The sequence below is a fragment of the Aptenodytes patagonicus genome, chromosome 3 (genome assembly GCF_965638725.1).
Source record: "Aptenodytes patagonicus chromosome 3, bAptPat1.pri.cur, whole genome shotgun sequence".
In the NCBI taxonomy this organism is placed as follows: Eukaryota; Metazoa; Chordata; class Aves; order Sphenisciformes; family Spheniscidae; genus Aptenodytes; species Aptenodytes patagonicus.
Window position 1 is genome coordinate 121727638 of NC_134951.1, and position 14738 is coordinate 121742375.

Here is a 14738-nt window from a genome sequence, read left to right on the forward strand (position 1 = left end):
AAAAATAATAATTTATCGTAGATCAACTTGATCACTAATGTAAACAGTTCAAACGCAAACCAGGAGGAGGTAGGGAAGGGGGAGAGACCCAAACTGCTGCGCCGCTGCCTTAGCTAACCCTGGACAAGTTTGGGTAAAGCAAGGATTCAGAGTTCAGCATAAAACCGATGTGCAGTTTGTCACTGGAGGGCTGAACCTTGGGCTTTATTCTGGTTACTGAGTGAGGTGTAGGCTGGGTTGCTCTTCAGAAACAAGAAAATCATAATGGTGGGGTTTTTTTTCTTTTTATTTTGAGGTTAGAAAACAGTTAATAGACAGTCCTGAGGGCATACGTTTTGGGGGGTGGTTTCTCTCCATCACCTACCAGAGTTTAGCTCAAGGTCATCTCGCCTTGGTGCATTACGCTGAGCTCTGGAGGAGGCAGAGGGCTGGAGGAAGGGGATAAAAGGACTTCCGAAATGGTTCTCCCGGCGCGGTCAGCCAAGCGACGGTGCTGCCGCGATAAGAGCGACACTGGACAGTTGCCACGACATCCTTATAACGTAACGTTCAACCTTTTGCCTGGGGATTGCTTCTGCCTCTGTGCTGCGGTAGGGCTGGTTGGCAGTGTTGGTGTTGAGGCGGTTCGGTGCCGCGAGGAATTAGGAATTTGGGGGGTGAGAAGGGGCGGTTTTGCCTCCCCTTATCTCAGCAGTAAGCTCTGGGCAGGATTATTTTCATATTTTTCTGCGACCATTACAATGTGCTGCCTCAGCGGGCAAGACAGAGAGGGAGGGAGTGTTATTGATACCGGGTTACAGATAAGATAAAGTCTATCGCTGTCCTGGCATCCAGCATTTGCAGCCTGGGCTGGAAAATTTGAGGAAAGGAGTACATTTGGACAAGGGGTATCATTAAGAGACAAACTTGGACGCTTTCCATCTGTATCTACTGGAGACTTTACCCATCGGCTGTAGTCAAAGGTGGTAAAAAAAAAAAAAAAAGGCTTATTGTTTGTTTTGCTAAAAATGATCTCGGCTGCATTAAAAAGGGGCTTCTATTAAGACTGCTGCTCTCTAAATACCGTTCATAAAACAGTGATGAGAGAATATGATGGAAAGTTACATTTTTCTCTCTGTCACTTTGATTTCTTTGTTACTGCTAAAATGACTGCTCTGACTCATATTTTGCATAGTTATTTTTACCTTTTCAAATGTTCCTTAACTGTTCGTATTACCCTGGGCAAATCCCCTAGGGATAATTTTCATTTGCATGCAGACTTTGATGGTGTTATTAAGCAATCATTTTCTGTACTAAGTCATTATTAAAAGTAATACCACAGAGCCTCAAAAACACATTAATGGTGCCAAACAATCCGCATTTCAGCGCTAGATTTATGGGAAGGGAAAAGCACTAGGTCTCATACCGTTCAGTGGATGCTGCTCTGCAGTGCTGTAGGAGCAGCAGGCAGGATCAGAAAATACCGGAGCCAGATTCAGAGTCCTTATCTGTTGTCAGCCTTATTCTTTCAAATGCCTTTTTTTTTTTTTTCAACCTGCCTGCTTCCTACTTTTTTTTCCCCTTGGATTTGCCCTTTTCCTCTGGCCTTGGCAAGAAAACCTGTCTGCAGTCTTCCAGTATACACAAGCTGGGCTGGTTCTGGGAAGGAGGGTCAGCCTTCCCATCTGTAATCACCGTTTTATGGCTTTCACTCGAGGTGTTAATGCAGATCAAATGGAAAACACTCCAGCTTCTCACGCTGCCCCGTGTACGGTCCCAATCGTTAATTCTGATTATAAGACCTAAAGGTAATTCTGTTTGCTCTCCTAATGCATTGCAGCTCTCCCGGTGGTCCGGCATCTCTTTTCTCCAATTCCCATCTTGATCAATTGTTTGCAAATAATTAAGCTTTTAAGAGATAATGGTAGGAGCTAATGTACACAACAAAGTAAAGGTCTCAAGTCACTGTTTATTGAACAGTGGTACAATTTGCTTTGATATCCCAAAGTGATCCGGAGTGATAGGTGGGCTTGCCAACTTGGAGTCAGTGCAGTGTTTTTAGACACATGCTTCTATATATATATTTATATATTTATATATTTCATAGAATCATAGAATATATCAAGTTGGAAGGTACCCATAAGGATCATCAAGTCCAACTCCCTGCTCCTCACAGGACTACCTAAAACGAAACCATATGTCTAAGATACATACGTATTTTTGTATATTTACATATATATTTTTATATATATTTTATACATATACACGCAACTATAATATACATATATGTGCAAATATATATGCACATATCTCTGTGCATGTGTCTTTAGCCCTTTAAACAACCATTAGAAAGCTTTTGGAAGGCACCTGTCGTTCTCGCACGGGTGAAATAAAGACCAACAGCAACAGTTTTGACTGAATTTCCTATTTCTTCATAAAATGGCAGTTCTCAGGGTTTCCCCCTTTCTCTCTGTTGCGATGCGATGTCTGCCTTTGCCTGTAGCACAGGCCTTCCTAGCCCTGTGGGTGGGAATGCAACAAGGCTTTGCATGTTTTTATAGCAACCTAGCCTGTGGCACGCTGATTCTTTGTCAAGACTTTTTTTTTTTTTTTTTTTTTTAGCCTACAAAGGAACAACTCGTACAATCCACAGAAAGCTTATATAATAAGGATGCCCAGGATTTAAGATATTTTAAACTACGCCAAATCATAGTTAAAAAGTCTGCCGCAATGTGAACCTTTAGCTAAGAGGGATTAGCGACATGAAGTCCCAGGCTGTCATGTGATTATGGCAATTACAGATTTATCATGAAATTAAAAGTTTATGCTGTGCTAAGATATGAAAAAAAAAAAATCAGATGACCTTAAACATACTGCAATTTGAGGAATTTGGGGTTTGGGACTTGTAAAGCGATTATTTTTACAGTGACTGTATTATTCTGATGGCTAATTTTATCCAGTCTTGTCTATTTGGAAAAAAGTCCAGAACAATTGAAAATTGCTTAATGGAGACAGAGTTCTCAATTCCAATAGCTAGAGGCTGTCTAGTAATTATTGCTTGCTGCATGAAATTAGACACAGTTTGTTCAATTACTTAAAATTAGATCACATGTAAGGTGGCAAAGCGAAATAAGAAAAAAAAGAATAATTTTGTCCTCACTTGATAGCAAAGTAATCAAATGGGAAGTAAGCTATGAAGATGAAAATGTTACAAATCATCTCTGTAGGGGTTTTTTTTTAAGAGAAGCAAAACGTTATGTTCAGATAGATGGTTGTAAGTCAAGTATGGCTGTTGTGGATGAATGTGTATATAAGGCAGACGATAAAATTCATGCTATATTTTTGCATGTGTAAAATGCAAATCACCCGTAAAAAAGAAGTAAAATCCCCTTCCCTGTGTCTTCCAGTTTGCAATTCTGGAGCTGTTTCACATTCCTGCAGAAAATACAGGGGGTAGTTTACAGGTGTGCAGGTTATCTGTGGGCTTACTGTCAAGGAAACAGTATTTTTAAAAGAATGGGAAATTCCGTACCATTTTTGGGTGAAAAAACCTGTATCTTTTGGAGCCGATGGCCACGGCAGCGGGCTTTGAAATGGGCACATTGGGCAAAGGGAAGTTGCCGGAGTTACAACAAAAATTCCTATTTGGTAAAGTGAGGTGATGCAGGCATGTAACATAGCTATTAGATGTCAGATTATGCTGTTTACAAGAATATATAAAACCTGCTAAATAGTTACGATACCAATAAGACTGCGGAATTTTACGAGGTTTTAAATTCTTACACTTTACAAGGTTTCAGTTTACATCTCGTGTAATATTACACCAAAGAACACATCCAAAGAATATGGGAACGTTTCGGGGGAAAAAAAGGGATGTGTGTATCACAGCAAATACTTTGTGACAACCAACTGCTAAATGGGATGTTGTGATAGGTCTACCCAGTTATATCAAATTATCTTTATTGAAATGTTATTAAGTACTTTGCAGCAGACCAGGTCTGAATCCCATGTACTGAGATTGGGTTGTGTACTGAGACTTGGGTGTCCAGGTTAGGAGCCGAGCTGCACCCTCAAAACAGGTTTTTTCCTGGGAATTGTTACGTTTGCAATATTTGGCCATTTCCTTTTGGGACAGTGACATTTTTACACGGAGGGAAAGGACAAAAATGATATTTCTAAATTTCAAACTTGGATGTGGCTTTTGCTGTTGATTTATTAAGCAATCTGTATTCATGCAGAAGCAAATTTTCTGAGAAAGCAATCAAGTTCTCACAAGAAACTTAACTTATGATTGAATTTTAACATTATCTTCAATTAAACCAGTATTTATTTTCTGTCTCTTAGGATTAGTGCAGCACAGCTATGTTAATGTCAGACAAAAATGTGCTGATCGTTGACCTTGCATTGGCCTGTGTTCAAAACCCAGGCGTTTGTTTATGTTCAGGATGCTGATCTTATTTGCAAATTATTTTGGGGCACTGGCAAGATTTGTCTTCACTATCTCAGAGAACATCAGCGTGTTTTAGCTTTACAGAGAAGTGCTTTATCACATTCTTTATTGTTTTGTGAAATGAAAAAAAAAAAAGGTGATTTGACTCTAATCGGTCATTTGAGACAAGTGCAAAAACTTTCAGCTAATGCAACAAATATCCTTCTTGAGTATCAAGGTACTGCCAGTATCCTAAGCAGTTATTTCTCCACTTCACTAATCTTTATAATTGGCTTGTCTTTTACTGCCATTAATTAAGTGATGTAGTAGCCCATTAATAATTATAAAAGAGTGACACACCTCAGCATTTTCACCTTTCAATAATAGATGTCACGCTTCTGGGTTTTTTTTTTAAATTTAAAATAAAAAGCAGGCAAAAAAAGCATTGTTTTAAATGTATATATTTATTTTGGTATCTTATAGCACCCTTACCCTTCAGAAGAACAGAAAAAGCAGTTGGCACAAGACACAGGGCTCACTATACTTCAAGTGAACAATTGGTAAGTAATTTTCCTTAGTGTTTCTATACGGCCGCTGGCACCCCCCAGCTAACGCTTTGCATTTTTGAGGACACACCTTGCCCTTGTCTGCTCCCCCCTCCCCCAGCAGTTTATTGATGCAAAAGGAATATAGCCGGGTGAGTGGTTTCGCTTACGGGAACTCCGAGGTTTGCTACCGCAGAAAACAAGCCGTATTTATTTTCCCATTGCTTGGGCAGATTTAAGTGTATTTGCATTCGGGTACCAGTCCTCCTTCTGGCTGAGGATGTGTCTGCTTCAATAGGAAGCCACATCCATTTTGAGAACTTTGGCCTTGGAAGAGGTTGAGATGTTGGGTGAAAAAAAGGGGTAATTGGCCCCGTTTCTGCAGAGCGCATTGTTATTTTGGGATGCTGACATGTTTTTTTTAATGTTGTTAGTGGGGCTTTTCTTTTTGACTGACATCCTTCTATCTCTTTACCGATTTGTTGTAAAAGTCCAGTTTCTGAAAGCTTGAATAAACTTTGGGGGCAATCTGGCTCTTTGCTGCTGAAGTACGGTGTGGAGCAATTTTATTTATTTATTCCAGTTAAGGGTTGCCGGAGCCCCTGATCTGTTGCAGTAGCGATTTGTTTGAAGGAAATCGGGATCCGTGCTGTTTTTGCAGTGGATTTTGGGTTGCTAACTGTCCGGGACGTGGTGAAGGCAACCAGTAAAAATTACTCGTGATTTAAGTATAAAAACACAACAGCGAACCCTTAAAAAAAAAGTTTGATTTATTATCCTTTGTTACTGCATCGAAATGCAGGTTTCTCCCCCTATCCCGGAACAAGTGTCATATTTGAAGTGTACTGCAATCTAATACCTTGTAAAACTAAGTGTATCTAATTAATTGTCCTAATATTTTTAGATTAGTGTTTATGATGGGAAACCTTATCCTCTTTGAAGTAATACCCAGAAAATGGCCAAGGCAAATGGCGAGCCTGCTGGGGAAAAGGGAGGGAGGAATGCCAGTTTGCAGACAAAAGTATTTTTTTTTCCATTCAATAAGTGTCAGAGATTAATATTACTGAAGCTCTGATTACATGGCCTAATCCATTTTAGTGAATAAATTTGGTCTTGATGTCCATTGCACCTACATTAACAAACCCTCCTCTCTTAGAGAGAGTAGGAGCCTATGGGAGAGATTTCAGATATATTAAAGCCCATTACAGAAAATGTAATTTCTGTCAATATAATCCCATGTATTCTTCAATTTAGTACTTTAGAGATAACAAGCTACTTACAATATATTTGCCTTTGGAGGATTAATTTACAAAGTGCACTATCTGGGAGACGCAGGCGGGCTCACATAAGCATAGCTTGTAAGGGTTATCAATTTCTGTGACCCCACAGCAGCCCTGGGAGATCAATTTTTTGAAGCCCTTTAAGACACTGAATAAAGGAAAATACCAAATACTTAGTGTATGTGAAGTATGCTTCCAAGATACTTACTTTAAAACAGAGGAATAAAAGGCACTAAACATAAAATATGTGTTATAAGGAAACGTAACCCACGGTATTTTGGCTCAGCCAGAAAAAATTAGTGTTTGCTTCAGCTTTACGTCCTCCAACCTTTATTCAGGCGATACCCTAATTTATATGGTTGTCTTTCAGTTTAAGGATAGGCGCTTTGGCCAGTTGAGAAGCTGTGTATGTTTGTCAGGGGTCTTATTTAACGGTGGGTGGAGCGAGCGTGTGCTGCTTCGGAGGGGTCCGGGAGCGTAGGATTCAGCGTGGGCAACTATGTCAGTTTAGGATGGGCCATCAAAGAAATTTTTCGAGATGATGAACATGGGATGCTTTGAACTAAAGCTGGTGGAATTTCTCCCGAGTGGCTTTCCAGGGTGTTTTTCAGTACCCATCTCGCCTCGGATTTGAAGAGTTTTTACTTTGGCTTTGTGTCAGATGTGTTTTTATAAGTTCCTTATGTGCAAGGAAAAAAAAAATAAAAGTAGGTCAAAATACATTATAACTGAAGTCTTGTGGATGTAGGGCAGGCTTCCTCTGCTTGAGCTAGTTTGGTAATTCTGCTGTGGTGTTACAATTGTATAAATTATTGAGACAATTCCCCTTCCCGGCCCCACGAAGATTTAACACTGTAGAGCCAGTCGAGGCTTTTTTAAGTAACAGTTATCCATATGTGGTGGGCAGAGATGCCAAAATGTGGTAATTCAGCCCCTGCTTTCTGTAATGGATGCTAAGGACCAAGGAGGCTGTGAGGCCGTGGCTGAGTGTGCAGGTTGCACACGCACACGTGCATCCTCAGGAAACATCCAGCCACATGGGGTGACCAACGAGCTGCTCATCCCCTCCCAAATCCTGGGGATATGGGCAACCCTCTCCCAACCAGTTCCTCAATCCCTTTTCTTCTAAGGCGGTATGCAGGAGAAGAAACTCTTCTTGCCTAAATTGTTTGCTGCAGGGAAGAGCTAACGTATCGTTTCTGGTTAGCTTTGCCTTTCTTCAGTGGGCTTGTAAGTCATTCAGCCACGACTTGCAAAAAATTTTGCCTTCCTCCTTAGATTCTTCCAAACTTGTTAACACACATGTACATTTTTGTATTAATGATGAGTCATTGTAAATCACTGTTGCAGAGATTAAATAAAATGCTGAAGGGCAGGCTGGGTGCAGATCAGTCATAAATTATTGGCAGCAACACAGCATGTGGGAATACATGAAATGTGCATGAAAAACATAAACTCATGTCTGGTAGCATGGTCGTTAGCCCAGACTGGGAATGCTGGATTTTCTGGATGGAATTAGAAGTTTGCCACAGAGCAGTCAGTGAAGAGAGCATTTGTTTTCTGCAGATTGAAAGCATTTGAACAATTTTTTTTGTCATATTTTGAATGCCTTTACAGTATGTGCTAGTTGCATACTTCAGTTTTCTGCCGTAACGGAAAAAATGGTGCTTTTCACATACGGTCTGCCCGGTGTTCAGGCTCCCTGGGTTGATGCACACAACTCCTATTGATGGTGGAGGAGTCACAGGAATGGGGTGATGATGTGAGACGTGCCAGAAAATGTATCAGTGGTAGGGCACATGTCTTTAAAAACACCACAGTTTTAACTTGACCTTTTTCCTTGGGTTGTTTTATTTTTTTAAAGTAATGAAATAATCCATGTGGAGGATATCTCCCCTTCCCCCCCCCCCCCCCATATGACGATTTTGCTTGCGAATCAGCAGCGTTGCCTTTTAGGACCATCTTTTTGCCACAGTCGGATGTTTCTGTCATGGGAAGAGGGAGCCCTTACCCTGTTGCAAAAAAAAAAAAATCTATGGCAGGTAGGAAGGTGGCAGTTCGAGATGTCGTTAGTCTAAACGAACCCTTCAGGTCTCCGTCTTGTTAGTCGTTTAACCCTGCAGCAGTTTAGGGTTCAAAGCATGGCAACGTGAACTGGAAGGGGCACTTGTATGATCTTGACAGCGTTGCATATATACGGACGTGGAAGGGACCTGACCAAGTACAAGTTAATAAGGTGCTTTTCCCCGGTGATAAAAACTGTGATTGAAATATCCAGGAGGTGTGATCCAATCACTTCTTACCTCAGTTGAGAGCCAGCCAGGCTATATTGAACAATCTATACAGTTTTCTTGTTTACTACATCCCAGCTGAATCTCTTCCCATTAAGAACTAATGGTAAATAATTACTGGTGGTACTCCACGGAGAAGAGAGAGCAATTCTCATCAAGGACTGCATTAGGTGTCAGATGCTTGTTTATGTTTTAGGAAAGTCTAGGTACACACAAATAAATGTCTGTATATTTGTAGAATAATGCGCCTATATAACCTCTCTATATGTGCATGTCTATATGTGACTCTCTCTCTAAATAGAGTTGCGTACAACTGCATTAAAATGGTCTTAAAAGATTAAGTTTGAAAATTCAAATCCTTAAAGCTCCAGCCTTTTATTAGGTGTTTCCATTCTGCTTTTTCCAAAATACCCTTGTGCTATCTAGGGCACAGACCAGACAATGATGGAGCAGCTAGTCAATATTTTATCTTACCCTCATTCTTCCGTGCTTCGTTTGTTGAGCTGTATTCAAACCATGCTTGAAGATGGAATTAATAATTACTGCTGGGCTTTCCTGTGGCGCTTACTGCTGTAATACCCAAGTCCTCCCCTGACCTCCACTTGCCTATATATGCCTACAAGGTTGTGGGTCTGCATATTTTTACAGTTCCCCTGCAAAGGGAGAGAATAGCGTTGTCCCTGTTCACAGGTGAAGAAGTGAGGCTCAGGGAGGTCCAGGTCCAGCACAGCCACCAGTTTTGGGTTGGTCTGGGACTGTGAGATGACTCAAAATGACAGCACGTTATCCACATTTAAGGTCCAACGACCACCAAAACTCCAAGTTGCAGTGGAAACTCCAAGCTCTGAGTGCCTCGGCGTCTTACATTGCCAACCTCCAGTGTTGGGATGGAGCAGAGATGTGAGAAATCAGTAACTGCTGGTGAAAAGTTTGGGTTTGATGATTTACTCGGTAGCTCCCGTGCAGTCCAAGGCAGCAGCAGAGCTGGATCCTCTTCTCCAGTGCAGCGTTCAGCTGCTTCAGCCAGGACTGCTTTGCTTTTCTTGCCGTTTGCTGCCTTATTCATTCAACTTTGACAAAGTTTATTTCCTGTAGAAATAAATTTTTCTACATTATAGTGCCCTGGTTTGTTCTTACAACAAACATAATCGTCATTGGGGTGGTTGAGGCATTGGGCCCTATCAAAAATTGTACTGTGAGCTGGTAACTGAACTGTTTACATATAAAGTAGATTAAAAAATAGGGTGCAAGCAGCTCTAGTAATACGGTTTCCTAACTCTTGAGTTCTTGATTTTATGACCTTGGCTTCTTTAAATGTCAGTTTCGTGTATAATTTCCTAGGTTTGCAAAAAAAACCCCAAACCCTAACCAAATACACTGGAAAAAATGATCAAATAATATAGATTTCCCTAATCTCATTCTTGGAGACAGCTGAAGTTATTTTTACTGAAACTGTATAAGGAAGAAATTTTAAAAAGGCTCCAAGACCAGCCTGAAGATGAGTTTGAAAAATCTGACATGGGTTTGCGATAGGAAGACCAGACCACCTTACTGTATGTAGCACAGCCAGCTCGGGGCATAGACACCCAGAAATACTTTATTACTCTTTCAGCCCCATCACAACTCCCCTCCGGGAGGAAATTTTCTCCTGCTTCCATTTCTTTGCTCATGGGTAACCGCAGTGGTAGAGCTTTGCTGCTGTAGTCGCATGGGGCAGGCGACAAAGCGCTTTGCCATGGCAAGGGCAGGCAGGGTGGCGTGGCGGGGACAGGAGGATCTTGCACTTCTCACGGGGGATTGCTCCCCAGCATCCAGCGACCAACGGGGAGCACTGCTGCGAGGGGTGTCCTTCCCATCTGCTCGCCGGTCGTGCCCGGCCCGGCTTGCAGATGGCGGGGTTACGGATGGAGCAGATGGGGGATGCAGATGGGGGGATGCAGATGGGACAGGTGGGAGGGATGCAGATTGGGAGATGCGAACGGGGGGCACGGGGGAAGATGCTGATGGGGCAGATGAGAGATGGAGATGGGGGGATGCTGATGGGGCAGATGGGGGGATGCAGATGGGGACAGATGCAGACGGGGCGGGTGCAGGAAGCCCCTGCCCGCACCTCCGCAGACGTGCAGGGGACGGAGGAGCGGCTGCGTGGCTCTCCACCCCGCCGCCTTTTGGAAAACAGTCCCAGGCCCCTGTTTTCCCACTGTGATTTTTTTATCATAGCATGCCTGGGGTTCGGTGCATCTAAAGCACACCCCAGACACCCCCAAATCCAAGTGATAATGTTGTCCGGTGTTTCCCATGTGTTGAGCCCCTTGTCAGTCCCTTGGAGGGGGTGGAAAGGCTCCTTCATGGGGCTGGGCATTGAGCGTAGACATCAGCTTTGCTCAATTCCTTCGCTAAGGGTGATAGTCACCCTGAGCAAAAGGCCAGCACATGACCAGCGCACCACTTTAGTCCCACTTAAGCACTATTTTTAGGGTGTAAGTGGGGGAGGAGGCCAGCAGGGAGGGAGCATAGTAAAAGCAGGTGCTGGTCTTATACGCAGGGGTGGATTTTCACCCCCGCTGCCTACCAGATCGCAGGCTACAATAAAGAGGCAAGCTCTTCGGTTTGCCACTTTGCAGAGCGTGTCGCATGCAGGGTTTTTTAGTCCTAGGCAAGTAAAATATCTGCGTGTTTTCAGATGTATCTATTACTGCTTTTGTTGCAGTAAACAGATTAAACGAGAAAAGGTCAAGATGCAATTTGAATCTGTGTAAGAACATAACAAATACTTTTCTCAGTAATCAGATACAGTAAATACAAGTACTTATTTACTTGTAAATGTTAAAACATTCACAAATTATCCTCTCAACTTCAACAATACAAACTTAACCATCAGATTTTGGAAACTATTTACTTTTCTTCTTTATGTGATTCAAGAATACGTATACAGATGTTATTTAAACACTGTTTTGCTAATGGGAATACATGCGAAAGCAGGAAAAATAGAAGTAAGAAAGAATATATGTTGCAGGTTTAACGAATACGTATTGTTACTCCAGAGTAAAATAAGACAGTAGGTGTTTGCGACATGAAAATCATGCCCCCCAAAAAAACCACAAACCCCCAAGAAAACCATTAGAAAAAGGATCTTGCTGGGTGAATTGTTACACAGTTTGAGCAATTCGGAATATGTGCGGTAAATTAGCTGTTCTAAACGTACCATGTGCCGGGCTTTTCAAGCAGATTTTTACATTTATGTTTTCACTAAGTCTTAGCTAATTGTTATGCCTTTCACCTTGAATGCCAATTGTAATAATAATATTACATCTGTAGTCTATTTCTCTGTTCTTAAATTACAGCAATCAGGAATACTCACTAAGTAAAATCCTGTATAGTTACTCATAAGAAAATATTGAAATCAGGCGAAAAAATGTTTAGCTTGCATATTGCCTTAGACAGCCCTGGAGAGCTGCCAGGCAGCCAAGGTATTATTAGAAAAGCTGAGAAAATAGCTTGCAGGGGGAAGAGTTGTGAATTTAGAGCCATCAGGTACCATCATATCACCGGATTTTAGGCTGGTATTTTTTTTAGTTCAGTAAAGCCATTTAAAAATACAGCGCGGTGGTTTAAACGTGCGGGGTTTGGTTTCGGCATGCAGGTTTAAGGAGTAGTGATACAGTTTCGGCACGAAACACGAGTGTTTTTTCCAAAGGGGGCAGATGCTCGGAGGAGGCAGATAAAGAGGTTTTTTTGGCGAAATGCTCCCCTTGGCCTCCGGGATTTCAGGTGGAGCAGAGGAAGGATGTTCACCCTGGAGAGCTGATAGATCCTGGCAGTCTCTGCGTGCCCCAAACTGCCCCAAAACAGGGGTCATGACATCCAGGAGCACCAGAGGAGGATGTTTCCCCTAACCATTGCTCTGACATCCCCTGGATTCAAGCTGGGCAAAACCAGCAGAGGAAACACCATTTATTTCAAGAGCAAACGTGGAATCATTTTGCACGAACTAACAGACTAATTAGTGGCGCCCTGAACTTTGAGCAAATAAAATAACTGGTGTTATTTTATTCACACAGATGCTTTTTTGAGAGGGGGAAAGGTCGGTTCCCACCGCAGAGCATCATACGGTGCAAACGGGGTTTACCTGCCAATAGTCTTGACTAACGAAAGGCGCTCGGCACTTGAGAAGTTAATATGCAGCCCAAAAAAATCCTGTTTTCCCTTGGGCCTTCCATCCTCTTCTGGGGTGGTTTTGTACCTGACAAACTTTTTTTTAGTCGGTGCATTAATATTCTGTAACGAATGCGCTGTCAGGTGTCAGGGAAATAAGATGAAACGGCGCCGTGCAAACATTCACCGCTTGCTCTTTTCTCTGCTCCTGCCCTAGCTTTGCTCTGCAGGATCAGGGTAGGGGTCAGAAGGCTTTGGTTGCTACTTTTTATTTAAAAAGGCTGAGATTCAGGTGTGCATTGTCTCAAAACAAGAGTTTGGCTTTAAAAAAAACCCATCTAGGACACTGTTGTATTGTGGAAATGCAATGTTGCAAGCAAGGGGAGGGCTCTGCGCCATCTTCTGTAAATACAGTTCTCAGGGCTTGGTTCCTCCTCAGTGCAAGAGATGCTTTTGTCAGGAAAAGTACCCTCGATATATACCAAAAAAAAACCCCAACAAAAAAACCTCAATATATTAAAAAAAAGAGGGAAGGGGAGAGTAATGGTTTGTCATTGCTTTGCAAGTCAGGTTTTGGTCTATTCTTGTCATAGCTATCTGAAGTGTGTTTACATATAGTTTGCCTTTCTGGTATTTTGTGCTTGCACAGACCTGATCTCCACCTATTTTGTGTCAACAGTTGCTGAGATTGGTGTAAAGCGATTAACCGCTGCGAACTGAAACACCCAACATGCGGAGAAAGGTGCCCTCAGAGACCCTCTCTCGCACTTACATCAGGCGCTAGCTCTGGGCTGCACCTGCATAAAACAAACCGCCTTTCTGAGTGGTTAAAAAGTCAGCCTGAAATATTAAAAATGGGGCAAATGTTGCCTCCTTCTTGGCTAAACCAATTTTCTCTTCTCAAAAATGAAACACAGCCAGAGGCGCAGGGCGAGGACGTGCTTTCGAGGGCGTGCGTTTTGCCCTGCCTGCCCTGAAACGATTTCGGCGTAAATGACGTATGGCTGGCTATACCAGCGTTAGCACTGAGGAGGCTTCTGCCTTTTATTTTACTTTTAAAAAAGAAAAGAAACGGCAGCAGATGCTGCTGAAAAAACATTGCTTCCGCAGTTCTTCAGCGAAATCTAGGTCATGTAACAGTTTCACGGGTTATTTTTTTTTCCCCTGCCCAGGTGCTGTAGTCCTTGTGGCTTTTTTGGCTAATGATAAAGCTCAATAGCAATAGCTCCTTTTTAATTCAGATTTATCCCAGAGATGTCTGACTTCTCACCTGGTTTATAAAGGTGGTTTATACCATCTGAGGGCTGATCCCTAAGCTTTCTGTGTCCCATGGTCTCACAAATTCTTTTTATCTTTGACATTCCTCTGACCTCCCCGTATGTGTTTTGTTTGCGTTCTTTTCTGAGGCTGTCTTTTCTCCTGCCCTGAATAAAATGCCGTCAGGAGTAGGATTATAAGCAAAATGAATTACTTCACTTAATGGGAAATTATGTTTAGATAAAGTAGATTACAAAGTAGGTTATTAGTAGTGGTTAGAAAACAATGTTTTGAAGTAGGATGTCTTGGGGGGAGTTCGTCCAGAAGCGTGGGGTTGTTTTTCAGGTTGGCTGTGACTCAGAATTGTATCTTTTGTGGTTCCTGGGGAAAAAAAAAGGAAAAAAAAATTTCAAACCAGTTTTGCAGGTGCCCACATCACACAAAATACACCAGCATGCTCGTGTTTGTTGTCTCAGTAGTGGTGGGGAGGATGCAACCACAGGAATCACAGTTTCCCTCCTCCGCCCCGAGCCAATGTCTCGGGGTATAGACCAGAGTGATGTCAAAGCCTATTTCATGTACAAATCACAGGTCCCATATAGGGGTTCATTATGTTTTCTCTTTGGGGGCTCCGGGGGTGTTTTTCCCCAAAGACACTTGTCAGGGCTTTTGGTTTGGCCACCCTGGGTTCGCTTCTCCTTGTCCCGCAGGCTGGAGGAGCTGGTGTGGGGTGACAGTGTATGGAGTTACTCCATACTCCTTAAGTAGCCTTCTGGAGACGAGGAGGGTGAGGAGATCCGTC

The 14738-nt window shown here is 42.4% G+C and overlaps 1 protein-coding gene across 3 annotated transcripts in view; it reads left to right on the plus strand.

The window, feature by feature from the left end:
- The window catches only part of MEIS1 (Meis homeobox 1), a 110998-nt gene that overhangs the window by 82550 nt on the left and 13710 nt on the right, over positions 1-14738 (plus strand). For all 3 annotated transcript variants that reach the window (XM_076335025.1, XM_076335023.1, XM_076335024.1), the window contains exon 9: positions 4892-4968. In XM_076335025.1, the coding sequence (XP_076191140.1) occupies positions 4892-4968 (77 nt within the window). The remainder of the gene's footprint in view (positions 1-4891; positions 4969-14738) is intronic.